This window comes from Pan paniscus, chromosome 3 (assembly GCF_029289425.2).
Source record: "Pan paniscus chromosome 3, NHGRI_mPanPan1-v2.0_pri, whole genome shotgun sequence".
Taxonomy (NCBI): Eukaryota; Metazoa; Chordata; class Mammalia; order Primates; family Hominidae; genus Pan; species Pan paniscus.
The window spans coordinates 165,819,893-165,846,023 of record NC_073252.2 but is presented as its reverse complement, the minus strand read 5'-3'; the positions used below and the strand labels follow the sequence as shown (position 1 = coordinate 165,846,023).

At 35.3% G+C, this 26,131-nt stretch overlaps 1 protein-coding gene across 2 annotated transcripts in view; it reads right to left on the bottom strand.

The window, feature by feature from the left end:
• ANXA10 (annexin A10) overlaps positions 1–8,421 on the bottom strand; it is a 114,636-nt gene extending 106,215 nt beyond the window's left edge. The window contains exons 1-2 of one of the 2 annotated variants that reach the window (XM_003821800.5): positions 8,077–8,421; positions 4,037–4,251 (exon numbers count right to left, since the gene is read on the bottom strand). In XM_003821800.5, coding sequence (XP_003821848.3) covers positions 4,037–4,091 — 55 coding nt within the window. In that variant the 5' untranslated portion in view covers positions 4,092–4,251; positions 8,077–8,421. The remainder of the gene's footprint in view (positions 1–4,036; positions 4,252–8,076) is intronic. The other variant, XM_055111990.2, reaches the window with a different exon arrangement.
• Between the last annotated feature and the right edge of the window lie 17,710 nt (positions 8,422–26,131).

Here is a 26,131-nt window from a genome sequence, read left to right as displayed (position 1 = left end):
ATTTTTTACCTTAAAATACCTCATATTTTCTGATTTCATTGAAAATCCTATATGTTATTTTGTTTTTGAATTATTTGTGTCAATAAATAAATATACTATTGCATTATATAGGTTCACATTGTATTCTGTGACTTTGCTAAGTTAAATTGTTAGTTATTACAGGTGTTTTGTAGAATTTTTAGAGTTTTGTACTTATACAATCAAGTTATTGTTTAAATGTCTGCAACCCACTCAAAATTCATGTTGAAACTTAACCTCCAATACAATTGTTTGAAGAGGTGGAGCCTTGAAGATGATTAAGTCATAAGGAATCCTTCCTTGCCAATGGGCTTAAGGCACCTTATTAAAGAGGCTTCACACAGAGCTCAACCTTTTCTTAAATTTTTCTTTCTTTCTTTTTTTTTTTTTTTGCTTTCCTGCCCTTCCACCACATGAGGACACACTATTCATTCTCTCCAGAGAACGCAACAACAAAGCACCATCTTGGAAGCAGAGAGATTAGTCCCTTCTCAGACACCAAACCTGTCAGTGCCTTGATCATGGTTTTCCCACCCTCCTGAGCTGTGAAAAATACATTTCTATTGTTTGTAAATTACCCATTCTGTTGTATTTTGTTATAGCAACACAAACAGACAAAGACCAGGTCAATTTTTTTAAAAGATAGTTTTACTTCTTTCTCTCCAATCTGAACTTTTTAAAAAATTCATTTTTCTTATTTTATTAAATATGAATTCCAGTATAATATTGAATACATGGTAGAGGCAATATAGCCTTTTATGACTCTTAGGAGGAAGCATTTCATTTTTTATCACTATGTATGTTATTAATTATGGCTTTGTAATAGATGTCCTTTTTTAGGACATCTGAGAAGTTTCCTTTTATTCATAGTTTAGTGGATTTAAAAATTCCTTTTTCTGAAACTGAGATGATCAATTTTTGTCAATTCTATTAATGTGGTGAGTTATAGTAATCTATTTTGAATGTTAAATTAACCTATATTTCAGGGAAAAACTTCACTTGGTCATTCTGCATTACATTTTTTATATATTGTTAACTTTGATTTGCTAAATTATTTTTTAAAAATTTACATATAATACAAGGGATATTCGTTGATAGCACTTTTTAAAATTTCATAATGACTTTGTCTAGCTTTTTTATCAGAGCAACGCTGGCCTCTGAAAACAAGTTGAAAAGTATTTAATTTTCCTCCATTTTTAAAAATATTTGTGTAATATTGATATTTTTCTTTTTAAAATATTTGGTAGATTTTACCAGTGAAGCCAATCTTATCCAGATTTCTATGTGAAAAGGTTTATTTTATAAATTATGGATTCGATTTCTATAGTTGTCCAAATTTCTCTTTGATTTTATGTTCAAATGTTTTTAATATGGACTTTGAAGACTTTTCTTGTAAATTTAAAGGGGGACCCACTTAGAACCGGTTTCAATGAACTATCTTTTTTCCTGGATATGTGCCACACTTTGCTGTTTCTTGGAATGTCTAGTAATTTTTGTTTTAAAGCCAACCACAGGTAATGAACTCTGGATACTCTTGCATTCTTCTGAGGATTGCTTGATTTTGTTCTAATAGGTAGTCAAGTTGCCTAGACTCAGACAGAAAATGTGTCTTCCCTATGTTATGCAACAGCTGAATTTTCTGCTCTGGTCTTAACAACTTCCAGCTACTGCTTTTCTTATGTTGTTTCTTGTAGGGGGTGTTTCCATTTGCCTGGATTCATTGTTAGCCAAATTTTGGGCCAGAGATTATATTTAGATATATGGTCCTTCCATGCCTGTGGCCTACTTGTTTCTAGAAATTCACATGTAATTTTCTACTACTATTCTGGCCTTAAGCTCTCTTCTCACACTTTAAGCTAATAAGACTTCTTCTTTTGCCACTCAAACTGTGCATGGTCAGAGTGCACTCAGTGACCCATAAAAGTCACTTTTTTTTTTTTTTTTGGCTGGGTGCAGTGGCTCATGCCTGTAATCCAAGCACTTTGGGAGGCCGAGGTAGGAGGGTTACTTGAGGTCAGGAGTTCTAGGCCAGCCAGGCTAACATGGTGAAACCCAATCTCTACTGAAAATACCAAAAATTAGCTGGGTGTAGTGGTGGGTGTCTGTAATCCCAGCTACTCAGGAGACTAAGGCAGGAGAATTGCTTCAACCTGGGAGGAGGAGGTCGCAGTGAGCCGAGATCATGCCATTGCACTCCTACCTGGGGAACAAAGTGAGACTCTACCAAAAATATAACAAAATTAGCCGAGTGTGGTGGCACACACCTGTAATCTCAGCTACTCAGGAGGTTGAGACAGGAGAATCACTTGAACCTGGGAGGTGGAGGTTGCCGTGAGCCGAGGTCGTGCCACCGCACTCCAGCCTGGGTGACAGAGCGAGACTCTATCTCAAAAACAAACAAACAAAAAGTCACAAAATTTTCAAGAATAGATTTCTCTCTGATTTCTACCTGCCTTTTTATTACTTGCTACCCCTACATTTCAGGACTTCTTTGTACAAATGTACTTTGTATCAGTCAATGATGTGGTTAGAAACTTCCTCAGATGAAACAGAACATCTGTTAATGACCAATAGCTAATAGTATACATAGTGATGAGAAACTGAATGCTTCCCCCTAGGATTCGTAAAAGGCTAGGATGCTGTTCTCCTTTCTTTTTCAGTCCTCTTGCTGCCAGTATTTTACCTCTAAGTTTCTAACTGGTCTTTCAACCTTAAACTCTCATTGCTGGTACTCTTACCATGTAAGGCAATGGTTTTCTACTGCTCGTTTACATCACTTTGGCTGTGGGTTGAGAGGGTCTTTAATTCAAAAGTCATGCAGTCAGTTCTCAAAGCATCAAACTCATGTTCCTTACTCTTCCGGGAGTTGGCTTTTTTTTTTTTTTTCGTGGGGGGAGGGCAGGGAATAACATTTGCTACTGCTTCTGTCTGATTTTGGACAATTTCTAAGTGCTTTTATGTAGTTGATTTTTAAGTTTTATCTAGTTTCTGTCTGTGGGAGGGCTTACATGACAACTTAAATACCATTACTGAAAGTCTTTCCTTAATACATTGTGATATAATTTTTAAAAAATCTGTAAACATAAGCCTCTTAGTGTTATTTTTTTTTCTTGATGGAGATTCCCTTAGATTAATTGTGCATAATTTGCCAAAAAAAACCCATAATATTTCCAGATATATTATAATACAATGAGATGGCTAAAGTATTTTTTCAATGAGTACATGTGTCCATGGATGGCTAAAGTTAGAGAAAACTACAGCATACATTCTGGTTTTACTTCTTTAATAGGTACATGTTCTTGAGAAGCATATTAAAATAAGTATTTCGATGGGAAGAGAAGAAATTTCATTACAGAAATCTGACTCAGTTCTTTGAAGTCCTGAGTGATACTAACATTATAATTTATCACCAACATAAATTTGGTGCAGAAGGATATGTTATTCATTTATCATCTCAATTTTTAATAAATACATCAAAAGAGAAGACTTCTCAATTACTATTGTGTTGTTATCCTTTTCCTAGATACACCTTGTCATCAGAATTAAAAATTGACAGAAACAGAGAAAAACAACCCTATAAACGGGAAACCTATTGGTCAAACTGTTTCTGTCACCTAGTAACAAAACCTATATAATAATGTATTAATGTTTAATTTTCTTAATTACCTTGAAGTCCTTTGAAAAGGACAAGTGGAAAGAAGCGCAGACGTTTTAGAAATATTTATATAGATATACTAGTAATTTCATATCATGTTTGAAAATAGAGTTGGCCCTTAAACTGTGCAGGTGTTAGGGGTGCTGACCCTATGAACAGTACAAAACTTACATACAATTTTTGACTCCCCCAAAACTTAACTAATAGTCTACTGTTAACTGGAAACCTTACCAATAACATAAATAACCAATTAACACATATTTTGTATTTTATATGTATTATATACACTGTATTCTTATAGTAGTAACATGAGTTAGAAAAAAAGTTATTAAGAAAATCATAAGGAAGAGAAAATATAGTCACCATTCATTAAGTGGAAGTGGATCATCATAAAGTTCTTCATCCTCATGGTCTTCATGTTCAGTAGGGAGTGGCTGGTGTTGCTGTCTCAGGAGTGTCAGAGGCTGAAGAAAATCTGCATATAAGCAGGCCCATGTAGTTCAAACCAACACTGTTCAAGGGTCAACTACAATTAAGTTTATGATTTTGACGACAGAATTAGAGCAGCACGTCAACATCTGTGAGAGAGAATAATTCATCCTAATTCAATGAATCTGGTACTCCAAAATATTAGGCATTATGTTTCAGAATGCCGTAAAGGACATTTTGTCCTACACCTATACATAAGTTGAGGTGTTCTTCTTAGAATGCAGGCTTGTTTGCTCTGTGAGTATTAACAACAATCAAAGTGAGTAACTATTAGGCCAGTAAAAGTGCAGGTCTTACAAATTACATTAGTAATTCCTGTTAAGTGAATAGTTTATTATAAAATTCACATTTCTGTTATGTTTATATAAATCTAAAATATATACTTAAAACTTATATGTGAGGAGGGAAAGGTATATGGTCAAGTCACAATAAATATAAGAAACACACTCACAGTAAAAACATTATATTGATTGGCTACAATTTTAATATGTGACAGCAAATATCGAGTATGTGATAACCAGTTCTTTCTGAAAATCCTTGTTGGCTGTGTCACTCTCTTGAAGATCTATTTCACATTTTTATTTTTATCAACCTTCCAACCCGTATACTCTTTCACCCTACTAATTTTCAGCTGATCCCTCCCTTGTTGTTTTATTGAGGATACATCCATTAATGCAAATAGGAGATTTTTCATTCTTCTACTATGTGTATTTGTACTTTTGTGTTTTCTCCCATCTTCCCCTTTCACAGTGCACATTGCTTCTAACTTAGTCTCCTTTTCCTACCAGCTGACTATATGAATTCTTCTCACTTATCCAAGAATTTCATTTCTGAAATTATCTCATTTTTATACATCATCATTTTATTCTTTTATTATTTCCAACAACCCAAAATTATGTTACAGCAACTGTAATTTTAAAAAGCAAGCAGGCAACCAAATGGAAAAATTCCCTTGGCTTTTATTCTCCACCTGCTGCAACTTCATTTCTGTTTTTCTGTTCTTTTCACAGGGAAAGCTTCTTCAGATAGTTTTCTATACCCTCTCTCTCCACTTGTCTATTCTTGCTTTATCCCACGTCAATCAAGTATTCCCACGCAACACTGAAACTGCTGTTGTCATAAATAATGGTCATCTTTGCAAGTCTAGTGGATTATTCTCTGTTTTCATCTTGACATAATTGTCTCTCCTTCATGATACACATTCTTCTGGAACTTACATTCCCTTGGTTTTACTTTGACTAGATCGATTGTATCTTCTTAGTCACCTTTATTGTAAATTCCACTTACGTTACTATCTTTATATTATTCTGTTTTTTGGTTCATATTTTCACTAATGAAAATTATATATATATATGTTATATTTTTAAAAATATGTTATTTAAAAATGCCTCTCTAACATTAGAACAAACTCTATGGAGATAGAAAATGTCTTGGTCTTCTTCACTACCATAATGACAATACATAAAATAGTGTATAAAACATCTAAAACAGCATCCAACAAGTATTTTTTGAATGAATGAATTTTATTTTTAAGAATCTGGAGCTGAGGGCAAGGCTATCATCTATGTTGTTGGGGCCATTATACTTTCCCTGGTGACCATCCTCTGTGGCAGGTCTCTTAACCTATGATGTGTATACAGAACATCTATTAGCTTAAGAACCAATGTTATTTGTCACGAGATTCTCTTTTCTTTGAATTTCTTTTTCTATAACTTTAAAAATGTTATCATTGATCATTCTAGCTAGCAATATCTGTAACCTCCTTCTCTGTATACTTCATGAATCTTTGTAAAGCAAAATAGCAAAAACTGTCTTTCTTGAATTATATTGCACATCATTTAGAACAATAAATTTTTAGTGTAGATACCATGTATCCCTCTCAAAATGTCACCACTTTTTATGGCTTGTCAAAGAGAATTGATGTTGAAATGTAAAGCAATTTTTCAGGATTGAATATCTACATACAATGTACTCTAGATATCCATGTTTTAGGTAAATGAACAAAATATGATTTTAAAAATTATCTTCATTTCTGTACTTTGGACATATTCTGATGTTCTAAAGTCCATTTAAGATTCATTCTAGTTGGAAATTTGCACTGACCCTTTCCAATTTGTAGCAATAGAAGTCATGAATAAAAATAATTCAATTTTAATTATTTTTAAAATTATATGTCCTAATCCTCGTAGAAGAAATTTAATTAAAAGTCGAAGAAAAAGTAACTTACTATAAACATTTTCATCACTTTGAAAATTAAATTCTAGCATATTAGTCATGTGTATTAATTTGAAACAAAGTTCACATCCTTGGAATAATAATTTTCATATATCCACACAGAGATTAGTAGTCAGAGGATCATTATCACTAAAGAAAAAATAAGGTGCTGCTAAATTGGTCTCATCTGAATATTTTAATAGGTAATATTACAATTAAAAGCAAAGTATATTAAAATAGTAACAAGTGTTTCTGAATCATATTTACCTTTTGACTTATAAATACTTTTGTTTTGAAATAAACTACATATTGTACATCTTATTTATCTTCAACATGATTAACCTGTAGTAGGGAAAACTCAATTCTTACGGAACAAATGTGGCAATAAGTAGAGATTTAAACCTGATTGTTCTTTTGTTGGAATCACTAAATAAAGTTTGTATTATAATATGAGAATATTTTGTTTTCAATGTATACATATAATAGTCTTATCCATTGAAATAAAAAATAGGTTTTTATGGAAACACAGGATTTCATAAGTAATTTAAATGTATTATAATTTATATATACAGTGTGTATTGTCATTTACCATGAAAGATTATACATAAATTACTGTGATGAAGCTATTGTTCCATTGATATAAAATAAGATTTTAAAGCAATGAATGTGCCAGTTCTGTTCTAAGCACTTTAAATGGTTTAATTCATTCCTTGAAACAACCCTACAAAGTTGGCATTGTTATTGTTTCATAATACAGATGGAGATTCCATAGACTGAAAATCAGACTTCGATAATTGAAAGGACTCACAAGACTTCACAGAGCATCCTTGTATAAGGCTTTCAGTAAAGGTGAAGAACACAGTTGAGTAGGAGAAAGGGTTGAGGCAAATATTAGGGACCTGCTTATCAAAGTCCTTCTTATATGCACAGAACGTGCTTCATCTCCAGTTTGGGCTTCCGTTTGTGCAGTGAGCCTTGTTTTGGGAAAACTTCTTAAAAGTATTCTGGTAGAATGTTTTATGTCCTGTAGTTATGTAGCTAAGCCAAGGTGAGCAATCAGTAATAGGAGTTACCTGTGTTATTTTGGGAGGTATTTGGGGTTTACTTTGTGAGTGATGCACTTTGATGACCACCTCCAATTCCATATCAAATTTCAGATTACGGGGTTCCTTTATTTTCCCATTATCTCAGGCCATATGCCAACTCTATTGGTTTTTACCAAAGAATTGGCAAGAGTCATTTTTGTTATTATCCAGTTCCTCTGGTGCCGGAAGAAACATGACTCATTTCTGCCTATTAAGCAGATTTATCTTTTTACCTCTTCACCTAAAGTAAGGTCACTAACACTTCAACAGTGGGGTTGCTTTCTAGACTGAATTTTTATTGTGTTGGTCTTCCACCCTTGGGAACCATCTAAACTTCAGTTACTTGTTTGACACCCTTTGGCACCCTTGGAAACTTGTCATAGGGACAAGTTATGTCCTTACACAATTCCACAGGGAGACTTAATGTACATGTTCATTTGATGAGGAAATTATCTCCTTCATTTGCTTCCATGTAGGAATGATGGTATGACATAACCCACAACCATAGGTATCTCATATCTCAAAATAAATTTATATCCTATTGTAATAAAAACGATTTCAATTAAAGCCCCTATTACAATAACAAGCCAATGATAGTTTTCAAGTGATGCTTACCTTGAAGTTGAAATAGGCTACTTTCTAGTCCCAAATACCAGCAATGACCACTGGGTGTCAGTCAAGGGCTTTTGCCAAATGCTTCAGTCAGCATGGCTGCTTTGACTGGACAATTCCAAAATCGTTGGAACATGGAGGTAATGAAGTTACCATGTGCTTAGTAAGGTCACAAAGACCTGATTGTGCTAAGGTTCTTTGAAACTGTAAAAAAAAAAAAAAAAAAGAAGTGCTGTTGCTCAAATTCAGGTTTTTTCTTGGTAATTTTGTGAATAGCGGTTGATAACATTTCTCAGATGTTGTATGTGAATTCTCTAGAAACCAAAGAAACTAATCAAACTTTATATTGCTTGCTTTGATTTTGGAGTTCACAGAGAAAATCATTTATTTTTTGTTTTATGAGGGATGCCCTAGTCTCCTCTGTTCAAGAGATATCAAGGAATTTCACCATTTTTCTGAGATATGTATTGTATGATAGTTAATCAGCCATCTTCTGGAATCATATGATTAACAAGCGTTTATAATGCAATTTTAGCTTAGCGTTGAGATTGATACATAAACAACATATCATTACTATCACAAATAGCAGCACTCTCCAATTGATTCAAATCTGTTTCATCTCATCAGGTACAGCAATAAGCAGGAGAATTTAAATATCTTTGCGAGAGCATGGTAAATGTGTATTTTTCCAACCATCTCACACGAATGCAAATTGGCTTTAAATTTCCTCATAAGTAGAAATGGAAAAGAAAGCATTAGTCAACTTGGTCACAGAATAATAGTGTCCCTTAGTTTGTTGTTCAGCTTGAATAGTTAATACGATACTGTGCACTACTCGTGGCATGAGGGTTATTATTTATTATTATTTCTGTACTCTATAGTGAATCTCTGGGTTTCATCATTTCTTCCACAGGCTGTTAAACAAGGAAATTGTGGATATTAATATACCTACATCTAAAACATTTTTAATTGAAAACAAAATTTCTTTATGTGCCTCAGGTATCCAAACCTAGTCTATTCTAATTGCTTTAAATTGGCCACTTGAGTGGGCTTAGATAATTTTGAAATTTCCCATCTACTATGCTCCAGTAAAAAAGGATTAAAAACAGATTTGCAAGACAAACTTTTTCCTAATAACCTGGGTAAGATAAGAGTCCTGCATTCAGACATTAGATCCATTCTAACCACACATTCTGGCAGAGTGAGGCAACAACCTTACCTAACTTTTGTTAATAAATGCCTATATTTTAGCCATACTTTTGTCTGCTGTTCCTTGGAGTTGCTCACTGTATCTCCCTAACTCAATTCTATTGCCTGTTAACTTTTCCTTAACGGGCTTTGTATGATGTTATATTGGACACCAGTGTCCAGAAAGCCAACTAAAGTTCCTTCACCACCCTCGGGCCATTTTACTCACACCCATGGAAACAGCCTTGGATCCTGGCTGGGGTGTTGAGTCAGGGGACTCTGGCCCACCTGTCATCCAGAGTCAGAATCTTCTCTTTTTCCCCCATACAATTTTCATGGGCATTGACACTCAGGGGATTATGAATTTCTTTTGTACAATAATCAGATTCTTAAAAATTTATTGAGACTAAAATAAATTGAGCAAAACTGTCATAATTTCTTTACAGGTTGAAAAATTGATGGAGCAGCCAGACCACCTAATCTTTACATAGCAATTCATGACAATTTTAGTGTTTATAACATCTGTCTTTTCCTTATTAATGTTATTTTTAATCAACCTTCTGAACACTAGTATTCAGTTTAAATTTTCTCAGGACTTTTTTTTTACCCCTTTTATCCATATTTCCTTTTCTTTTTATTAATCCTAATCATTTTTCCATCATTAAGCCTTATTTGCAGTACTTGGACAAGAAGTCCTTCCATAGTTTCACTCATCCCATCTTATCTCCGCAATAATAAAGTCAAATAAGGAGTCCAAGCAGTTGTAGCTCCTTATAGCATCTATCATATCTTGACCAAACCTGTAGAGTTAGGAAATTTTTTAGAATTACTGCAACTAATAAAAGTTACTTATGTTCTCAACAATTCAGCAGCCTCAGAAATATTCCATTTAAAGCCTAAGGGTGAATTTGGGGAATTTTCCTTCTCAAGATTTATGTTATTTACCTTTGATTTTATGCAGCTTAATGGATTTGGAGTTTACTCCTTCTATCCATGTTTCCGCAAAAGCTACAATAAGTAAGGTTGCTGAGTAAGCACTAACATGCCTGTTCATTTGACAGTATCCAATAGAGCTCTTTGACTTCTCATGCACAACACTGATTTCAGTAGAGGTTCAGAAGTGAGTTGGCAATCAACTCCCAAGTGGCTTAACCGTTTAACTAACTACCCTTGCATTTCTGCAGTCTTTTAATTCCCACCCCCATGTGAACTGTGTAAATGTGTTGTGATGCTCGTCTCTGCCGAGGGGATATTTTGGTTGAAACAGCTATCTTCCCCACTGCCTTTGGGCATTACAGTCAGGATCACATGCTGTACATCTGTGGTCATGGAAGCCATCGACTGCTTTCCTATTATTATCATTTTCTCTAGAAAAAAGCAGGGTATTCTTGGTTGACTTCTCCTTTTGAAATTTCTTTTTTGTAATCCATTTAGCTCCCTAATTTCCAAGCCAGGAATTTTCCTCTCCAGCATCCACTGACAGGAATTTCTTCTCAGCAACGGTTGCAATATTTGTGATACTCCACATCAGAAACGGGCAGAAAGTCATCCTGCAACAGTAGTTCCTGGCTTCCCCACCCTTTCTCATTCTTTTATTTCCACTTTTATTTTTTGAGACCTGGTCTTTCTCTGTCACCCAGGCTAAAGTACAGTAGCGTGATCTTGGCCCACTGCCGTCACTGCCTCCTGGGCTCAAGCAATCCTCCCTTTTGGGCCTCCTGAATAGCTGAGACTACAGGCACATGCCACTATACCTAGCTAATTTTTGTGCTTTTATTAGAGATGGGTTTTCGCCATGCAGCCCACGCTGGTCTTGAACTCCTGGGCTCAAGCAATCTGCCCACCTCGGCCTCCCAGAATGCTGGTATTCTAAGCATGAGCCACCATGCCCGGCCCCTTTCTCATTCTTAATTCTCCCAAACAGAAACTTCATCATTACTTAAAATTATAGAGTAGATGGTGCCAACTGCACAGATTACAACAGTTCACAAGTCTAACAGTTGACAAGATTCACAGCACTACCCAGAACATACACATAGAAGGTTGTAAGAACGGCAAGAACAGAGTGGTGGAAGAATGTGGAAAAGTGTGAAGGTCCTGGCGATATTTATAGGCCCAGCTTCTCAAGGTCTCTGTCACTTCCACAGGACACACGTCACCTCCAAATTGCAATACCAATATCTGTGGGATAAATTCGGTTTTGGGAGATGTCCCTAGAAGTTTCCAGGGGGATCTTTTATGTTCCTAATCACTTATTCAATTAAGACTGCTTCACTGCTAATATGAGGTATAAGCGAATTTTACCAGTTTCTGCTTTTGGGGAAATTTTAAACTTTAAATAGCACATTATAAATTATTAATTGTAACATCCCCTTTTCTTATCTTGACTGCAAGTCAGTTCCAGACTTTCAGCCGTCCCTGGAGATAAATATAGAGGTGTCTTATTCCAGTTGCAAAATATAGGCATACCTTGTTTTATTGTATTTCACTATATTGTACTTTCGCAGATATTGCTTTTTTTTTTTTTTTTCACAAGTTGAAGGTTTGTGGCCACCCCGCATCCTGCAAGTCTATGGGCATCATCTTTCCAACAGCATGTGCTCACTTCATGTCTTCACGTCTCTGTCACATTTTGCTAATTTTCACAATGTTCCAAACTTCTACATTATTATTTTACCTGTTGTGGTCATTTGCGATTAGTGTTCTTTGCTGTTACTATTGAATTGTTTTGGGTGTCACTCTGTTGATACATGTTGTATGTGTTCTGACTGCTCCATCAATTGACCATTTTCCTGTCTCTCTCCCTCCCCTCAGGCCTCCCTATTCACTGAGACACAACAATATTGGAATTAGGCCAGTTAATAACCATATAATTAATGGTGTCTGTATGTTTAATGAAAGGACAAGTAATACCTCTTTTGCTTTAAAATGAAAGCTAGAAATGTTAAATCTTAGTGAGGAAGGCATGTTAGAAGCTGAGACAGGCCAAAAGCTAGGGTTCTTGTGCAGAACAGTTAGCCAAGTTGGAAATGCAAAGGAAAAGTTCTTAAAGAAATTTAGAAGTGCTACTCTCAGTGAACACACAAATGATAAAGTGAAACAGCCTTCTTGCTGAGTTGGAGAGTTAAAGTGGTCTGGATACAAAATCAAACTGGTCATGGCATTCTCTAATCCAGAGCAAGTCCCTAACTTTCTTCAGTTCTATGAAGGCTGAGAGAGGTGGGAAAGCTGCAGAAGAAAAGTTGGAAGGTAGCAGAGATTAGTTCATGAAGTTTAAGGGAAGAAGCTGTCTCTAGAGCATTGAAGTGCAAGGTGAAGTATCAACTGCTGATGTAGAAGCTGCAGCAACTGATCTAGAAGGTCTGGCTAAAGTAATTGATGAAGGTGACTATAATACACACATATTTCCAATGTAGATGAAACAGTCTTGTATTGGAAGAAGATGTCATCTAAGACTTTCATAGATAGAGAGGAAAAGTCAATGTCAACCTTAAAACTTTCAAAGACATGCTGACTCTCTTGTTAGGAGCTAATGCAGCTGGTGACTTTAAATTGAAGCCAAGGCTAATTTACTATTCTGAAAATCCTAAGGCCCTTAAGATTATGCTAAATCTACTCTTCCTGTACTCTATGAATGGAACAATAAAGCCTGGGTGACAGCACATCTGTTTATAGAGTGGTTTAGTCAATATTTTAAGCCCACTTCTCAGAGAAAGATTTATTTCAAACTATTACAGCCCATTGACCAGGTAGGTTCCTAGTCACCAAATAGCTCTGATGAAAATGTACAAGGAGATTAATGTTGCTTTTATGCCTGCTAACACAACATCAATTCTTCAGTCCATGGAATGAGGAGTAATTTTTACTTTTAAGTCTTATTATTTAATAAATACACTTTGCAAGGCTATAGCTGTCATAGATAGTGATTCCTTTGATGGATCTGGGCAAAGTCAATTAAAAACCTTCTGGAAAAAAGTCATTATTCTAAATGTAATTAAGAACATTTGTGAATTATGGGAGGAGGTCAAAATACCAACAAAAATGGGGATTTAAAACATTACAACATTATTACAAAATACAACATTAATGGTGTTTGATTTCAACCCTTGTAGATGACTTTGAGGAGTTTAAGAGTTAGTGGACTTAATAATTGCAGATGTCATGGAAATAGCAGGGAAACTAGAATTAGAAGTGGACCCCGAAGATTTGACTGAATTTCTGCAATCTCATGATAAAACATGAATGGATGAGAGTTGCTTTAAAGGCTGAGCAAAAAAAGTGGTTTGTTGAAATAGAATCTACCTCTGCTGAAGATGTGAAAACTGTTTAAATGAAAACAAAGACTTAGATATTTTATCAACTTAGTTGATAAAGCAGTAGTGGGATTTGAGAGGATGGTCTCTGGTTTTTAAAGAAGTTCTGCTGTGAATAAGATGCTGTCAAACGTCACATGCTAAGAGAAACCTTTCATGAAAGAAAGACTCAATCAATGTGGCCAAAATTATCATTGTCTTATTTTAAGAAATTGTCCCAGTCACCTCAGCCTTCAGCAACCACCACCCTGATTAGTCAGCAGTCATTAAAATAGAGGCAAGACCATCCACCAGCCAAAAGATTATAACTCACTGAAGGCTCAGGTAATCATTAGCATTTTTAGCAACAATTTTAATTAAAGTATATACCTTGTTTTTCTTTAGGCATATGCTATTGCACACAAACAACAGTATAGTGTCAACATTATTTTTACACGTACTGGGAAACCAAAAAATGTGTGTGACTCATTTTATAGCAATATTTAGTTTTCTGTGGTGATCTGGTACCAAATCCTCAATATCTCCAAGGCATGCTTCTAACTATTTTACACAGGCATACTAAGGCATAGAAGCCATGGCCATAATTTACACAATTAATAGGTAATAGAGCAGTGTTGTGAATCCAAACATTCCAGCTCTGAATGCCTCCACTGAACTCCAAGTCCTTGCTAATATTGCTGTAGTAGTTTGTAATTGCAGTTAGAGTCATCTAGCATTTCACAAGGCAAAGTCATGAAACTAACAGGTACCGGGGAGCAAGAACCACAACTTAATCTTCCTCACATGCTAAACTTAGCACAGTGTCTGATCTATTCCAGGTAACTAATGTTTATTATAATTAATTGAAATAAAGCTAAATTCACTTTTTTATAATCCTACTTTGTATCATGTATATTCAAAAGAAGAGCTCCAGTCTGGCTTAACTAATAATCATGCATAAAAAAAGGAGGTATACAACTAATTTAGACTCTGGGGCCAATTCTTTTCCCAACATTCATTTGAGTCATGAAATAATTAAAAAAATTCAACTGGCAGAATCCTTTTGAGAAAATAAAGCTGTGTGTGCAGAATCCTGAAGGCTGTCTTTACCGCATAGGCAGCCTACGAGCCACAAGGAATATTTCTAGTTTTGAGGTGTAGAATTCATTATGCCGGTATTTTGCATACGAAAAATACAGATGTGGATTGCAAATATGTGTTGGATTAGTCTGTAATCTTTAATTGATTTCAGAATTTGATAGGAAATATACTTCAAATGTAAACAAAATATTAATTTTGAGAGATCCCCTCCCTGTGTCCAAGTGTTCTCATTGTTCAGCTCCCACTTATGAGTGAGAACATGCGGTGTTTGGTTTTCTGATTCTTTTTTTTTAATTACACTGTAAGTTCCAAGGTACATGTGCACAAGGTGCAGGTTTGTTACATATGTATACATGTGCCGTGTTGGTTTGCTACACCCATTAACTCGTCATTTACATTGGGAATTTCTCCTAATGCTATCCCTCCCCCAACCCCCCAACCCACGACAGGCCCTGGTGTGTGATGTTTCCCGCCCTGTGTCCAAGTGTTCTCATTGTTCAGTTCCCCCCTATGAGTGAGAACATGGCGGTGTTTGGTTTTCTGTCTTTGTGATAGTTTGCTCACAATGATGCTTTCCAGTTTCATCCATGTTGCTACAAAGGACGTTAACTCATCCTTTTTGATGGCTACATAGTATTCCATGGTGTATATGTGCCACATTTTCTTAATCCAGTCTATTATTGATGGACATTTGGGTTGGTTCCAAGTCTTTGCTATTGTGAATAGTGCCACAATAAAAATACATGTGCATGTGTCTTTATAGTAGCATGATTTATAATCTTTTGGGTATATACCCAGTAATGGGATTGCTGGGTCAAATGGTATTTTTAGTTCTAGACCCTTGAGGAATCACCACACTATCTTCCACAATGGTTGAATTAATTTACAGTCCCACCAACAGTGTAAAAGCATTCTTATTTCTCCACATCCTCTCCAGCACCTGTTGTTTCCTGACTTTTCAATGATCACCGTTCTAACTGGTGTGAGATGGTATCTCATTGTGGTTTTGATTTGCCTTTCTCTGATGGCCAGTGATGAGCCTTTTTTTCATGTGTCTGTTGGCTGCATAAATGTCTACTTTTGAGAAGTGTCTGTTCATATCCTTTGCCCACTTTTTGATGGGGTTGTTTGATTTTTTTCTTGTAAATTTTTTTGAGTTCTTTGTAGATTCTGGATATTAGCCCTTTGTCAGATGGGTAGATTGCAAAATTTTTCTCCCATTCTGTACATTGCCTGTCCACTCTGATGGTAGTTTCTTTTGCTGTGCAGATGCTCTTTAGTTTAATTAGATCCCATTTGTCTATTTTGGCTTTTGTTGCCACTGCTTTTGGTGTTTTAGTCATGAAGTCCTTGCCCATGCCTATGGCCTGAATGGTATTGCCTAGGTTGTCTTCTAGGGTTTTTGTGGTTTTACGTCTAACATTTAAGTCTTTAATGCATCTTGAATTAACTTTTGTATAAGTTGTAAGGAAGGGATCCAGTTTCAGCTTTCTACGTATGGCTAGCCAGTTTTCCCAGCACCATTTATTAAATAGGGAATCCTTTCCCCATTTCTTGTTTTTGTCAGGTTTGTCAAAGATCAGATGGTTGTAGATGTGTGGTGTTATTTCTGAGGCTTCTGTTCTGTTCCATTGGTCTATATCTCTATTTTGGTACCAGTACCATGCTGTTTTGATTACTGTAGCCTTGTAGTATAGTTTGAAGTCAGGTAGCGTGATGCCTCCAGCTTTGTTCTTTTTGTTTAGGATTGTCTTGGCAATGCAGGCTCTTTTTTGGTTCCATATGAACTTCAAAGTGGTTTGTTTCCAAATCTGTGAAGAAAGTCATTGGTAGCTTAATGGGAATGGCATTGAATCTATAAATTACCTTGGGCAGTATGGCCATTTTCATGATATTGATTCTTCCTATGCATGAGCATGGAATGTTCTTCCATTTGTTTGTGTCCTCTTTTATTTTGTTGAGCAGTGGTGTGTAGTTCTCCTTGAAGAAGTCCTTCACATCCTTTGTAAGTTGGATTCCTAGGTATTTTATTCTCTTTGTAGCAATTGTGAATGGGAGTTCACTCATGATTTGGCTGTTAGTCTGTTATTGGGGTGCAAGAATGCTTGTGATTTTTGCACATTGATTTTTTATCCTGAGACTTTGCTGAAGTTGCTTATTAGCTTAAGGAGATTTTGGGCTGAGATGATGGGGTTTTCTAAATATACAATCATGTCATTTGCAAACAGGGACTATTTGACTTCCTCTTTTCCTAATTCAATACCCCTTATTTCTTTCTCTTGCCTGATTGCCCTGGCCAGAACTTCCAACACTGTGCTGAATAGGAGTGGTGAGAGAGGGCATCCCTGTCTTGTACCAGTTTTCAAAGGGAATGCTTCCAGTTTTTGCCCATTCATTATGATATTGGCTGTAGGTTTGTCATAAATAGCTCTTATTATTTTAAGATGCTTCCCATCAATACCTAGTTTATTGAGAGTTTTTAGCTTGAAGGCTGTTGAATTTTGTCAAAGGCCTTTTCTGCATCTATTGAGATAATCATGTGGTTTTTGTCTTTGGTTCTGTTTATGTGATGGATTACGTTTATTGATTTGTGTATGTTGAACCAGCCTTGCATCCCAGGGATGAAGCCAACTTGATCTTGGTGGATAAGCATTTTGATGTGCTGCTGGATTTGGTTTGCCAGTATTTTATTGAGGATTTTCACATCGATGTTCATCAGGGATATTGGTCTAAAATTCTCTTTTTTGTTGTTTCTTTGCCAGGCTTTGGTATCAGGATGATGCTGGTCTCATCAAATGAGTTAGGGAGGATTCCCTCTTTTTCTATTGATTGGAATAGTTTCAGAAGGCATGGTACCAGCTCCTCTTTGTACCTCTGGTAGAATTCAGCTGTGAATCCATCTGGTCCTGGACTTTTTTTGGTTGGTAGGCTGTTAATTATTGCCTCAATTTCAGAGCCTGTTATTGGTGTATTCAGTGATTCAATTTCTTCCTGGTTTAGTCTTGGGAGGGTGTATGTGTCCAGGAATTTATCCATTTCTTCCAGATTTTGTAGTTTATTTGCATAGAGGTGTTTATAGTATTCTCTGATGGTAGTTTGTATTTCTGTGGGATCAGTGGTGATCCTTTATCATTTTTTATTGCATCTATTTGATTCTTCTCTCTTTTCCTCTTTTCTAGTCTTGCTAACCATCTATCAATTTTGTTGATCTTTTCAAAAAACCAGCTGCTGGATTCATTGATTTTTTGAAGGGTTTTTGTGTCTCTATCTCCTTCAGTTCGGCTCTGATCTTAGTTATTTCTTGCCTTCTGCTAGCTTTTGAATTTGTTTGCCTTGCTTCTCTAGTTCTTTTAATTGTGATGTTAAGTTGTCGATTTGCGATCTTTCCTGCTTTCTCTTGCGGCCATTTAGTGCTATAAATTTCCCTCTACACACTGCTTTAAATGTGTTCCAGAGATTCTGGTATGTTGTGTCTTTGTTCTCATCGGTTTCTAAGAACATCTTTATTTCTGCCTTCATTTCGTTATTTACTCAGTAGTCATTCAGGAGCAGGTTGTTCAGTTTCCATGTAGTTGAGCGGTTTTGAGTGAGTTTCTTAATCCTGAGTTCTAATTTGATTGCACTGTGGTCTGAGAGACAGTTTGCTATAATTTCTATTCTTTTCCATTTGCTGAGGAGAGCTTTACTTCCAACTATGTGGTCAATTTTGGAATAAGTGCAATGTGGTGCTGAGAAGAATGTATATTCTGTTGATTTGTGGTGTAGAGTTCTGTAGATGTCTATTAGGTCTTGTCTTTTCTCTAGTTTATTTCTAAGTATTGTTTTACTGAATATTAATTTTTAAAAATAATTATTCTCTTAGGTTAAATTCTTAGTATTATTACTGAATTAAAGAGCATAATTTTTTGTTTGTTTAAGATATTATTATATTATTTTTGAAAAGCTTTTCGTTATCTTACATTAAACAAATGAAGACCATCTTCTTTCAAGACACCCTTACCAGCACAGGATAGTTTTTAAATGTTTTGCTAATTAAATATGTGTCAAACTGTATCTAATTCCACTTTTAACTTGCATTTTGAAATTATAGTGCTTGGCAATTTTCTGCCTTCATGTTAATTGTTTTTCCCCTTGTGTGAATTGTTAGTTTATATGGTCAGCCCACTTTTAAAATATACCTTTTACCAATCCGAAGGGATGCTTTATGTAAGATACATATACAATTTAATGTATACTGCCAAACCAAATAAATTTGTTGAAAGAGAGTTACTAGTAAATAAGGTGTTTATTTTTGCCTTTAGGTTACCCAGCATGTGTTTGAAGCCATTCTTGTTCTTCTATTCTGTGGAGGTAAAATGGAGACTATGGGCAAAGACAGAGTGCCTATTTGGAACATCAATAATCAACCTAGTTAGCCCTATTGAGAAAGCACAAAAGGCCTCTCTTTCCCATTATGGCAACAAATTCAACATCTTAGTGGTAAAGAAAGTTTTCATTGATCCATGATTCTAGTAGGAACTATTTGCTTTTGGTCTATGCATAGATTCGAGATGGTGAAAAGCGGTGTTAAATTATGATTAAATATTACGCTGCTGATAGGAAAAGATTAAAGGCTAATTAGTCTGATCAGGCTGAGGAGGTTAGGGGAGCCAACATCCACTATTACATAAAGGCATGTTCTTGGTACTGACTGCCTGAGTTACAATGGACAAATATCTATATATGTGAAAAGAATCATTAGTGTATTACGCACCAAGTATATTTTACGTGATATATAGGTACATAAATATAGATATAAAATCTACTAATCCTCATGCAACCAGGTGAAGTGGGCCGTATAATTTCTTACATTTCTCAGAGGAAATGAGGCACCAAGAAATTGCTCAAGAGGTTTGTTAATGGTAGGAAAGAAATAAGAGTCTAGATTGTTTATTTGCAGTCCATTATTTGAACCACTATACTCTGCTTCTCTAATGGAATTGTTACTACTATTATTATTACTATCAGTATTATTCATAGGATAGAGCTGCTGAAAAATACTGTATATGGAATTAGTCCCTATGATTATTGAATTATTACAAGAGTATTGATCAGTTTTAGCATCTTATATAGACTCTAAAACACTTAATGGCAAATTCAACTTTCAATAAACTCACAGCAGAGGAGAGTCAGAGAGATGTGTGGTCTTGTGAAGCTTCACATGATCTACACTGTTGTTTAACTCAGCACCAGATTTGTGAGTTAATCCCAGAACAGGACATAGTGAAGCTGCCTGCTACTTGAAGTAGATCACTTGGAACTGTTACCTGCAGTAGCTTGTAGGGTGCAATACATCAGCAGGGGCAAATGGTCTCCTGGATTCAAAAGGAAAGTGGCTTAGAGAATTCAAGTCTTTCAATAAGCTAGACGTATTCTCTTTTAATTTCAGACACATTTTCTTTTTAAGTAAAGCTTTCCTTTCTTAATTTTCTACTTCAGCTTGTATATAGGCATAGTCTTGTAACTAAACTCAAATTTCTCTAAAGTATTAAAACAAATTTAATGTGTTTGGTGTGTTCTATTCCTCCATATAATTATTATTTTCTCATCAGATTGTTTTCCTATGAGGAGATATAAATGCATGATCATCTTTGTTAGTAATCATTGTGACTAGATAAACTTTGGGGAGGCTTAGAGTAAGGTCATGTGTCTGTGGCTTTCCTCTCAGTCTAAAACTCAATATTCCTTACTGTTCTAGGAGTGGGAGTATTTTGACAAGCACTATCAAGAATCCTTTATCCTATGCAAAATTCATTTAAAACTCTGTCTATACAATCAACCTAGAATAAATAGGACATCTTTTTAGTTTCTTTTCAGTAACAGTTGGTTAGTGGCAATAGGTCCACTCACTGCTTTCTTTGCATTAATATATAACATGTACAGTACACATTCACCATTTTTCCTTCTCTTTCTCTCTCTCTGTCTCTTTCTTCCCCAGAGGACCTTGTAAGACTGAAACAAGATTAGACACACATATTAATATATCTTTTCAATGATACTTCCAATATGCAACATTCTGTCACCACTGATCCTGACCTGCTTCCTTTGAGATTACCTTGCGGCGACTCTTGCTATGGTTAGTCCTGCAGTATTTTAACTTAAAGAGGTTGATATCTGTGACAGAATTTTATACTTATGTAAAACTACTCCCAGCAGTCTCAAACAGCATGCAGACTCTCAGGTATCTCAGATATAAGCCAGAATTCTTGAAATCCCCTCCTCATGTACTGCCATTGCATTGATCTGTAAGTGGTGTAAGCCATTCAAAAAGAACCATTTCAAGGAAGTATCAAGATTTAGAGCTTTAAGTTGTATTTCATTTTCAATGGATTCTTCATGGGCTGCTTGAGGAAGCATAATGAATAGCTTCTTGTGGAGTTTGCAGAGGAAATCCTTGTATTTCCTAGGGCTGCCATAACAAAATCCCACAGACTACAATATAAATTTATTCTCTCACAGTTCTGGAGGCTGGAAGCCCAGGATAGACATTCCAGTAGGTTCAGATTCTTCTGAGGCCCCTCTCATTGGCTTGAAGCTCTCCATCTTCTCGCTGTGTCCTTGCATGGCCTGTCCTCTGTGCATGCTCGTCTCTGGTGTCTCTCTGTGTATCCTCATCTCCTCTTCTTCCTTTTTTTGTAACAGTTTCTTTTACTGATATATGAGTTAATGTATTTTAGGGGTACATGGGATATTTTGATGCCTGTATACAAAGTGTAAAGATCAAATCAGAGTAATTGGGGTATCCACTGCCTCAGACACTCATCTTTTCTTTGCATTGGGGACATTCCAATACTTCTCTTGTAGCTATTTTGAAATGTACAATAATTATTAACTATAATCTCCCTACTGTACTATCAAATACTAGACCTACTCTTTCTATCTAAATGTATTTTTGTATTCATTAACTAAATTCCCTTCATTCCCTCCCCCTACCCCGGCCTTTGGTCACCAACATTCTACTCTCTATCTCCACGAAATCCACTTTTTTAGCTCCTACATATGAATGAGAATGTGCGATATTTGTCTTCCTGTGCCTGGCTTATTTCATTGTACATACTAACCTCCAGTTTTATCCGTGTTGTTGCAAATTACAGGAATTCATTTTTTTAAATGGATGACTAATATTCTATTGTGTATATATACTATGTTTTCTTTGTCCTTTTAACTGTTGATGCACAGAATTTTTTGGCTATATTGAATAGTGATGGGTTAAACATGGGAGTGCAGATATCACGTAAACCTACTGACTTCCTTTGTTTTGAATATATACCCAGCGGTGGCATTGTTGGATATATGGAAGTTCTATTTTATGTTTTTGAGGAACCTTCATATTCTTTTCCATAGACGCTGTACTACTCGCATTTCCACCAACAGTGTACGAGGCTTCCACTTTCTCCACATCCTTGCCAGCATCTGTTGTTTTTCGTCTTTTTGATGAAAGCTATTCTAGCTGGGATAAGATAATATTTCAGTGTGGTTTTCATTTGCATTTCCCTGGTGACTAATGATATTGAACATTTTTTCATATACCTACTGGCCATTGTATGCCTTCTTTTGTGATATGTTTGTTCAGGTTTTGCTCATTTTAAGATTGAATTATTTGCCTTTTTTGCTATTAAGCTGTTTGAGTCCCTTATATATTCTGCTTATTGATCACATGTATGCTTGTCAGATGAATAGCTTGCAAATATTTTCTCCAATTCTGTCAGCTGTCTCTTCACTTTGTTGATTGCTTCCTTTGTTGTGAAGAAGCTTTTTAGCTTCATGTAATCCCACTTATCTGACTTTGTTTTTGTTGCTTGTGCTTTGGAGATCCTATCCAAAAATCTTTACCCAGACCAATAGCCTGATGCATCTCCCGCCCCAATGTTTTCTTCTGGTAGTTTCACAGTATCACGTCTTTACATTTAAGTCTTCAATCCATTTTCATTTGATTTTTGTATATGGTATCACATAATGGTCCAATTTCATTATTTTTCACATGGATAATCTATTTTTCACACACCATTTATTGAATAGACTATCTTTTTCCCATTGTGTATTGTAGGAAACTTTGTCCAAAATCAGTTGGGCACAATAAGTGGATTATTTTTAAGCCTCTGTTCTCTTTGAAAGGTTTCTGTGTCTGTTTTTATGCCAGCAGATGACGTTTTGGTTACTATAGCTCATAGTATAATTTGAAGTCAGGTAGTGTGAGATCTGCAACTTTTTTTTTTGCTCAGAATTGCTTTGGCTATTTGGGGACTTTTGTTGTTCCATACAAATTTTAGGATTTGTTTTCTATTTCTGTGAAGGATATCATTGCTATTTTGATAAGAATTGCATTGAATCTGTATATCACTTAGAGTAGTACGAACATTTTATCGATATTAATTCTTCCAATTCATGAGAATGGGATATGTTTCCATTTTGTGTGTCCTCTTCAATTTCTTTCATCAGTGTTTTATACGGCTTTTGTAGATTTTTTTTTTCTTTGGTTAAATTCATTTGTAGGTGTTTTTTGTAGCAATTGTAAATTACAAGGATACCAGTCATATTGGATTATATATTCGATTAGGACCCACCTTAACAGACTCATTTTAACTTAATCACCTAGCACAGACTTCTTGTTGATCAAGAATTTATCTAATAAATAAATAATTTTTAAAATTATTTTACCCTGATCTCTGCCTGGAGACATATTCTCAACTACATCACAGGGAAGAGGAACCCAAGCTGAGCAGAGTCTCTCTGAGTTGAGAAGACAGAGATCAAAGTTTAAACATGCTGGAGCATCTGGAATTTGTGGCTCTTTATAAGTAGAGGAGTATACAGAGCTATGCAAAGAAAGAGTTTGTAGTAGGCTTAAGAATGGCTTCTAATAATATCAGGTCCTAATGCTTGGAATCTGTAAATACTACTTTATATGAAAAAGAGTCTTTGCAGATATGATTAAGAATTTTGAGAGAGGGAGATTATCCTGGATGATCCAAGTCAATGTTAAGTGGAATCAACATTAGTGTCTTTATAATATAGAGAAACACAGGGAGTTTTGATAAACAGAAGTGAAGAAGCGAACATGACGATGGAGGCAGAGAATGGAGAGATTCAACCACAAGGGAATTCCTGTAGACCCCAGAGGCTGGAAGATGCAAGAGTGAATTTTCCATTAGAGCTTCCAGAGGGAGTGTGGCCCTGCTGACATCATGATTTCAGTCCAGTCATATTTATTTTAGACTTCTGGCCTCCACACTATGAGATAATTAATTTATATTGCATTAAACAACTACATCAGTGATAATTTATTACAGCAGCCATAGGAGACTAACACAGAATCCAAGATATGTAAATAGGGTTTCTCTTAAGTTCTTGTCTGAAGACTAAGCTACACAAGCGTGGAGTAAAAATTCACAAGGTCAGGCAAAGAAAACTGTCAGGGAGCTGTAAGCTAAAACATTCCTAGAGGTCAGATAGAATGGGAGATGGTCAACTTCCAGCCAGCTAAAGTAGAGAGATCTTAGTGAGTACTTGGCTCATTTAATAGAGACCCCAATAGACAAATCTTAAGGTTGCCAAATTAAAAAAACAAAAATACAGGATGCCTAGTTTGTTTGAATTTCAGATAAACACCATTTTTATATATGCAGGTCTCAAATATTACAATTGAAGTTTCAGTTTAATGCCCCAATTTTTAATTTATAATGACACATGAGGCCTACTTATCATAAAAATGTTTTTTTGTTTATCTGAATTTCAAATTTAACTGGGCTTCCTATATTTTATCTGCAAATTCTAACTACTTCAAATACATCCTATTGAAGCTTAGTAACAAACCAGAAACAAGTAACTTAACTCCCTGCAAACTCAAAGTTCAAAATTCTATAGAGAAAGGCAACAAAATACAGATGGTTAAAAACATAATAAATGCAATGATGGCATCTAATGAAATAATCATGTACCAAAAAAGGAAAAAAAACCCACCAACATAATATGTGATCCATTAGCTGGATAAAAACTATTTAATAAAAATATAGCAAAAATGGTAGAAATACAGAAATTAGCAGACACATTTCTTAACAGCTATTGCAAAAATATTCAGAATTTAAAAGTAATAATAAAAATCAGGAGAAAAAATAAGAAAAACATATGCAAAACAACACATAGACAAGCATACAAATGAATAGATCTTGATAAATTTAATATAAAATGGAAATGTGCTTATTGAGATTAAATACGAATTAAGCACTTCAAAAGGAAAGATAGGTGAACTTGTGGGTACAGTGATATCAACTATGCATATTGATGCACACAAAGAAAAAGAAGGCTGGGTAATTTGTGGAACAATATCAAGCTCACCAACTAACATGTAATTGAAGTTTCAGAAAAGAGGAACGAGAAGTCAGGGATTAGAAAAATTATTTGAAGAAAAGTGATTTAAATTTTTCAAATTAGATGAAAAGTATGAACTAACGGATGCAAAAAACTCACCAACCCCCAAGCAAAATAAACACATAGAAAATATCAAGGCCAGGCACAGTGGCTCATGCCTATAATCCCACCATTTTAGGAGGCCGAGGTGGGTGGCTCGCCTGAGGTCAGGAGTTCGAGACCAGCCTGGCCAACTTGGTGAAACCCTGTCTCTAATAAAAATGCAAAAATTAGCTGGGTGTGGAGGCGGGCACCTGTAATCCCAGCTATTTGGGAGGCTGAGGTAGGAGAATTGCTTGAACCCAGGAGACGGAGATTGCAGTGAGCTGAGATTGTGCCATTGCACTCCAGCATGGGTGACAGAGTGAGACTCCATCTCTAATAAAAAAAAAAAAAGAAAAGAAAAAAGAAAATATCAAGACATCATAATTGATAAATCAGTGATAGGTATACTACTATATGTAAAAACATATTGGAATATATAATTTTTACTGTATATACTTAAATATTTCAGCAAAGTCATTTTGAAAAAAACAAAATGATCCAGAAGTCTATATTTCTACAAGAAAACAAAGCAAAGTGTATATACAGAAAATTTCTGCCTTCCAATGAAGCATATCATGACTTAATTGTTGTTCTTTATTATTTTTCTCTTTTTTTGTTTACTTTAGAAAAAGTAGTGATCAGCAGAACAGCAAGAATGTTGTTTCCAGTTTGCAAAGTTAGTCTGTAACAATTGCAAATCATTCATCAACTTAAAATAGCAAGCATTTTACTGTGACTAAGAAATAAGTTATAACCACAAACATGGGGGATATTCGGGATTGAGTGTAATTTGAGTACAACATTAGACATTTTCATGCAGGGTTTGTATGAGTAATGTACTGCATTTTAGCAAGACTGTTTTCTTGTTTTATTGATATGCCCATTTAATTTCAATTAAATTAGTAAATACAGAATGCTTAATGTATTTCCACATTTTCTCCAAGGTTCTGAATTTAAACCAGATTAAAAGAGCCATTTTCATGTTT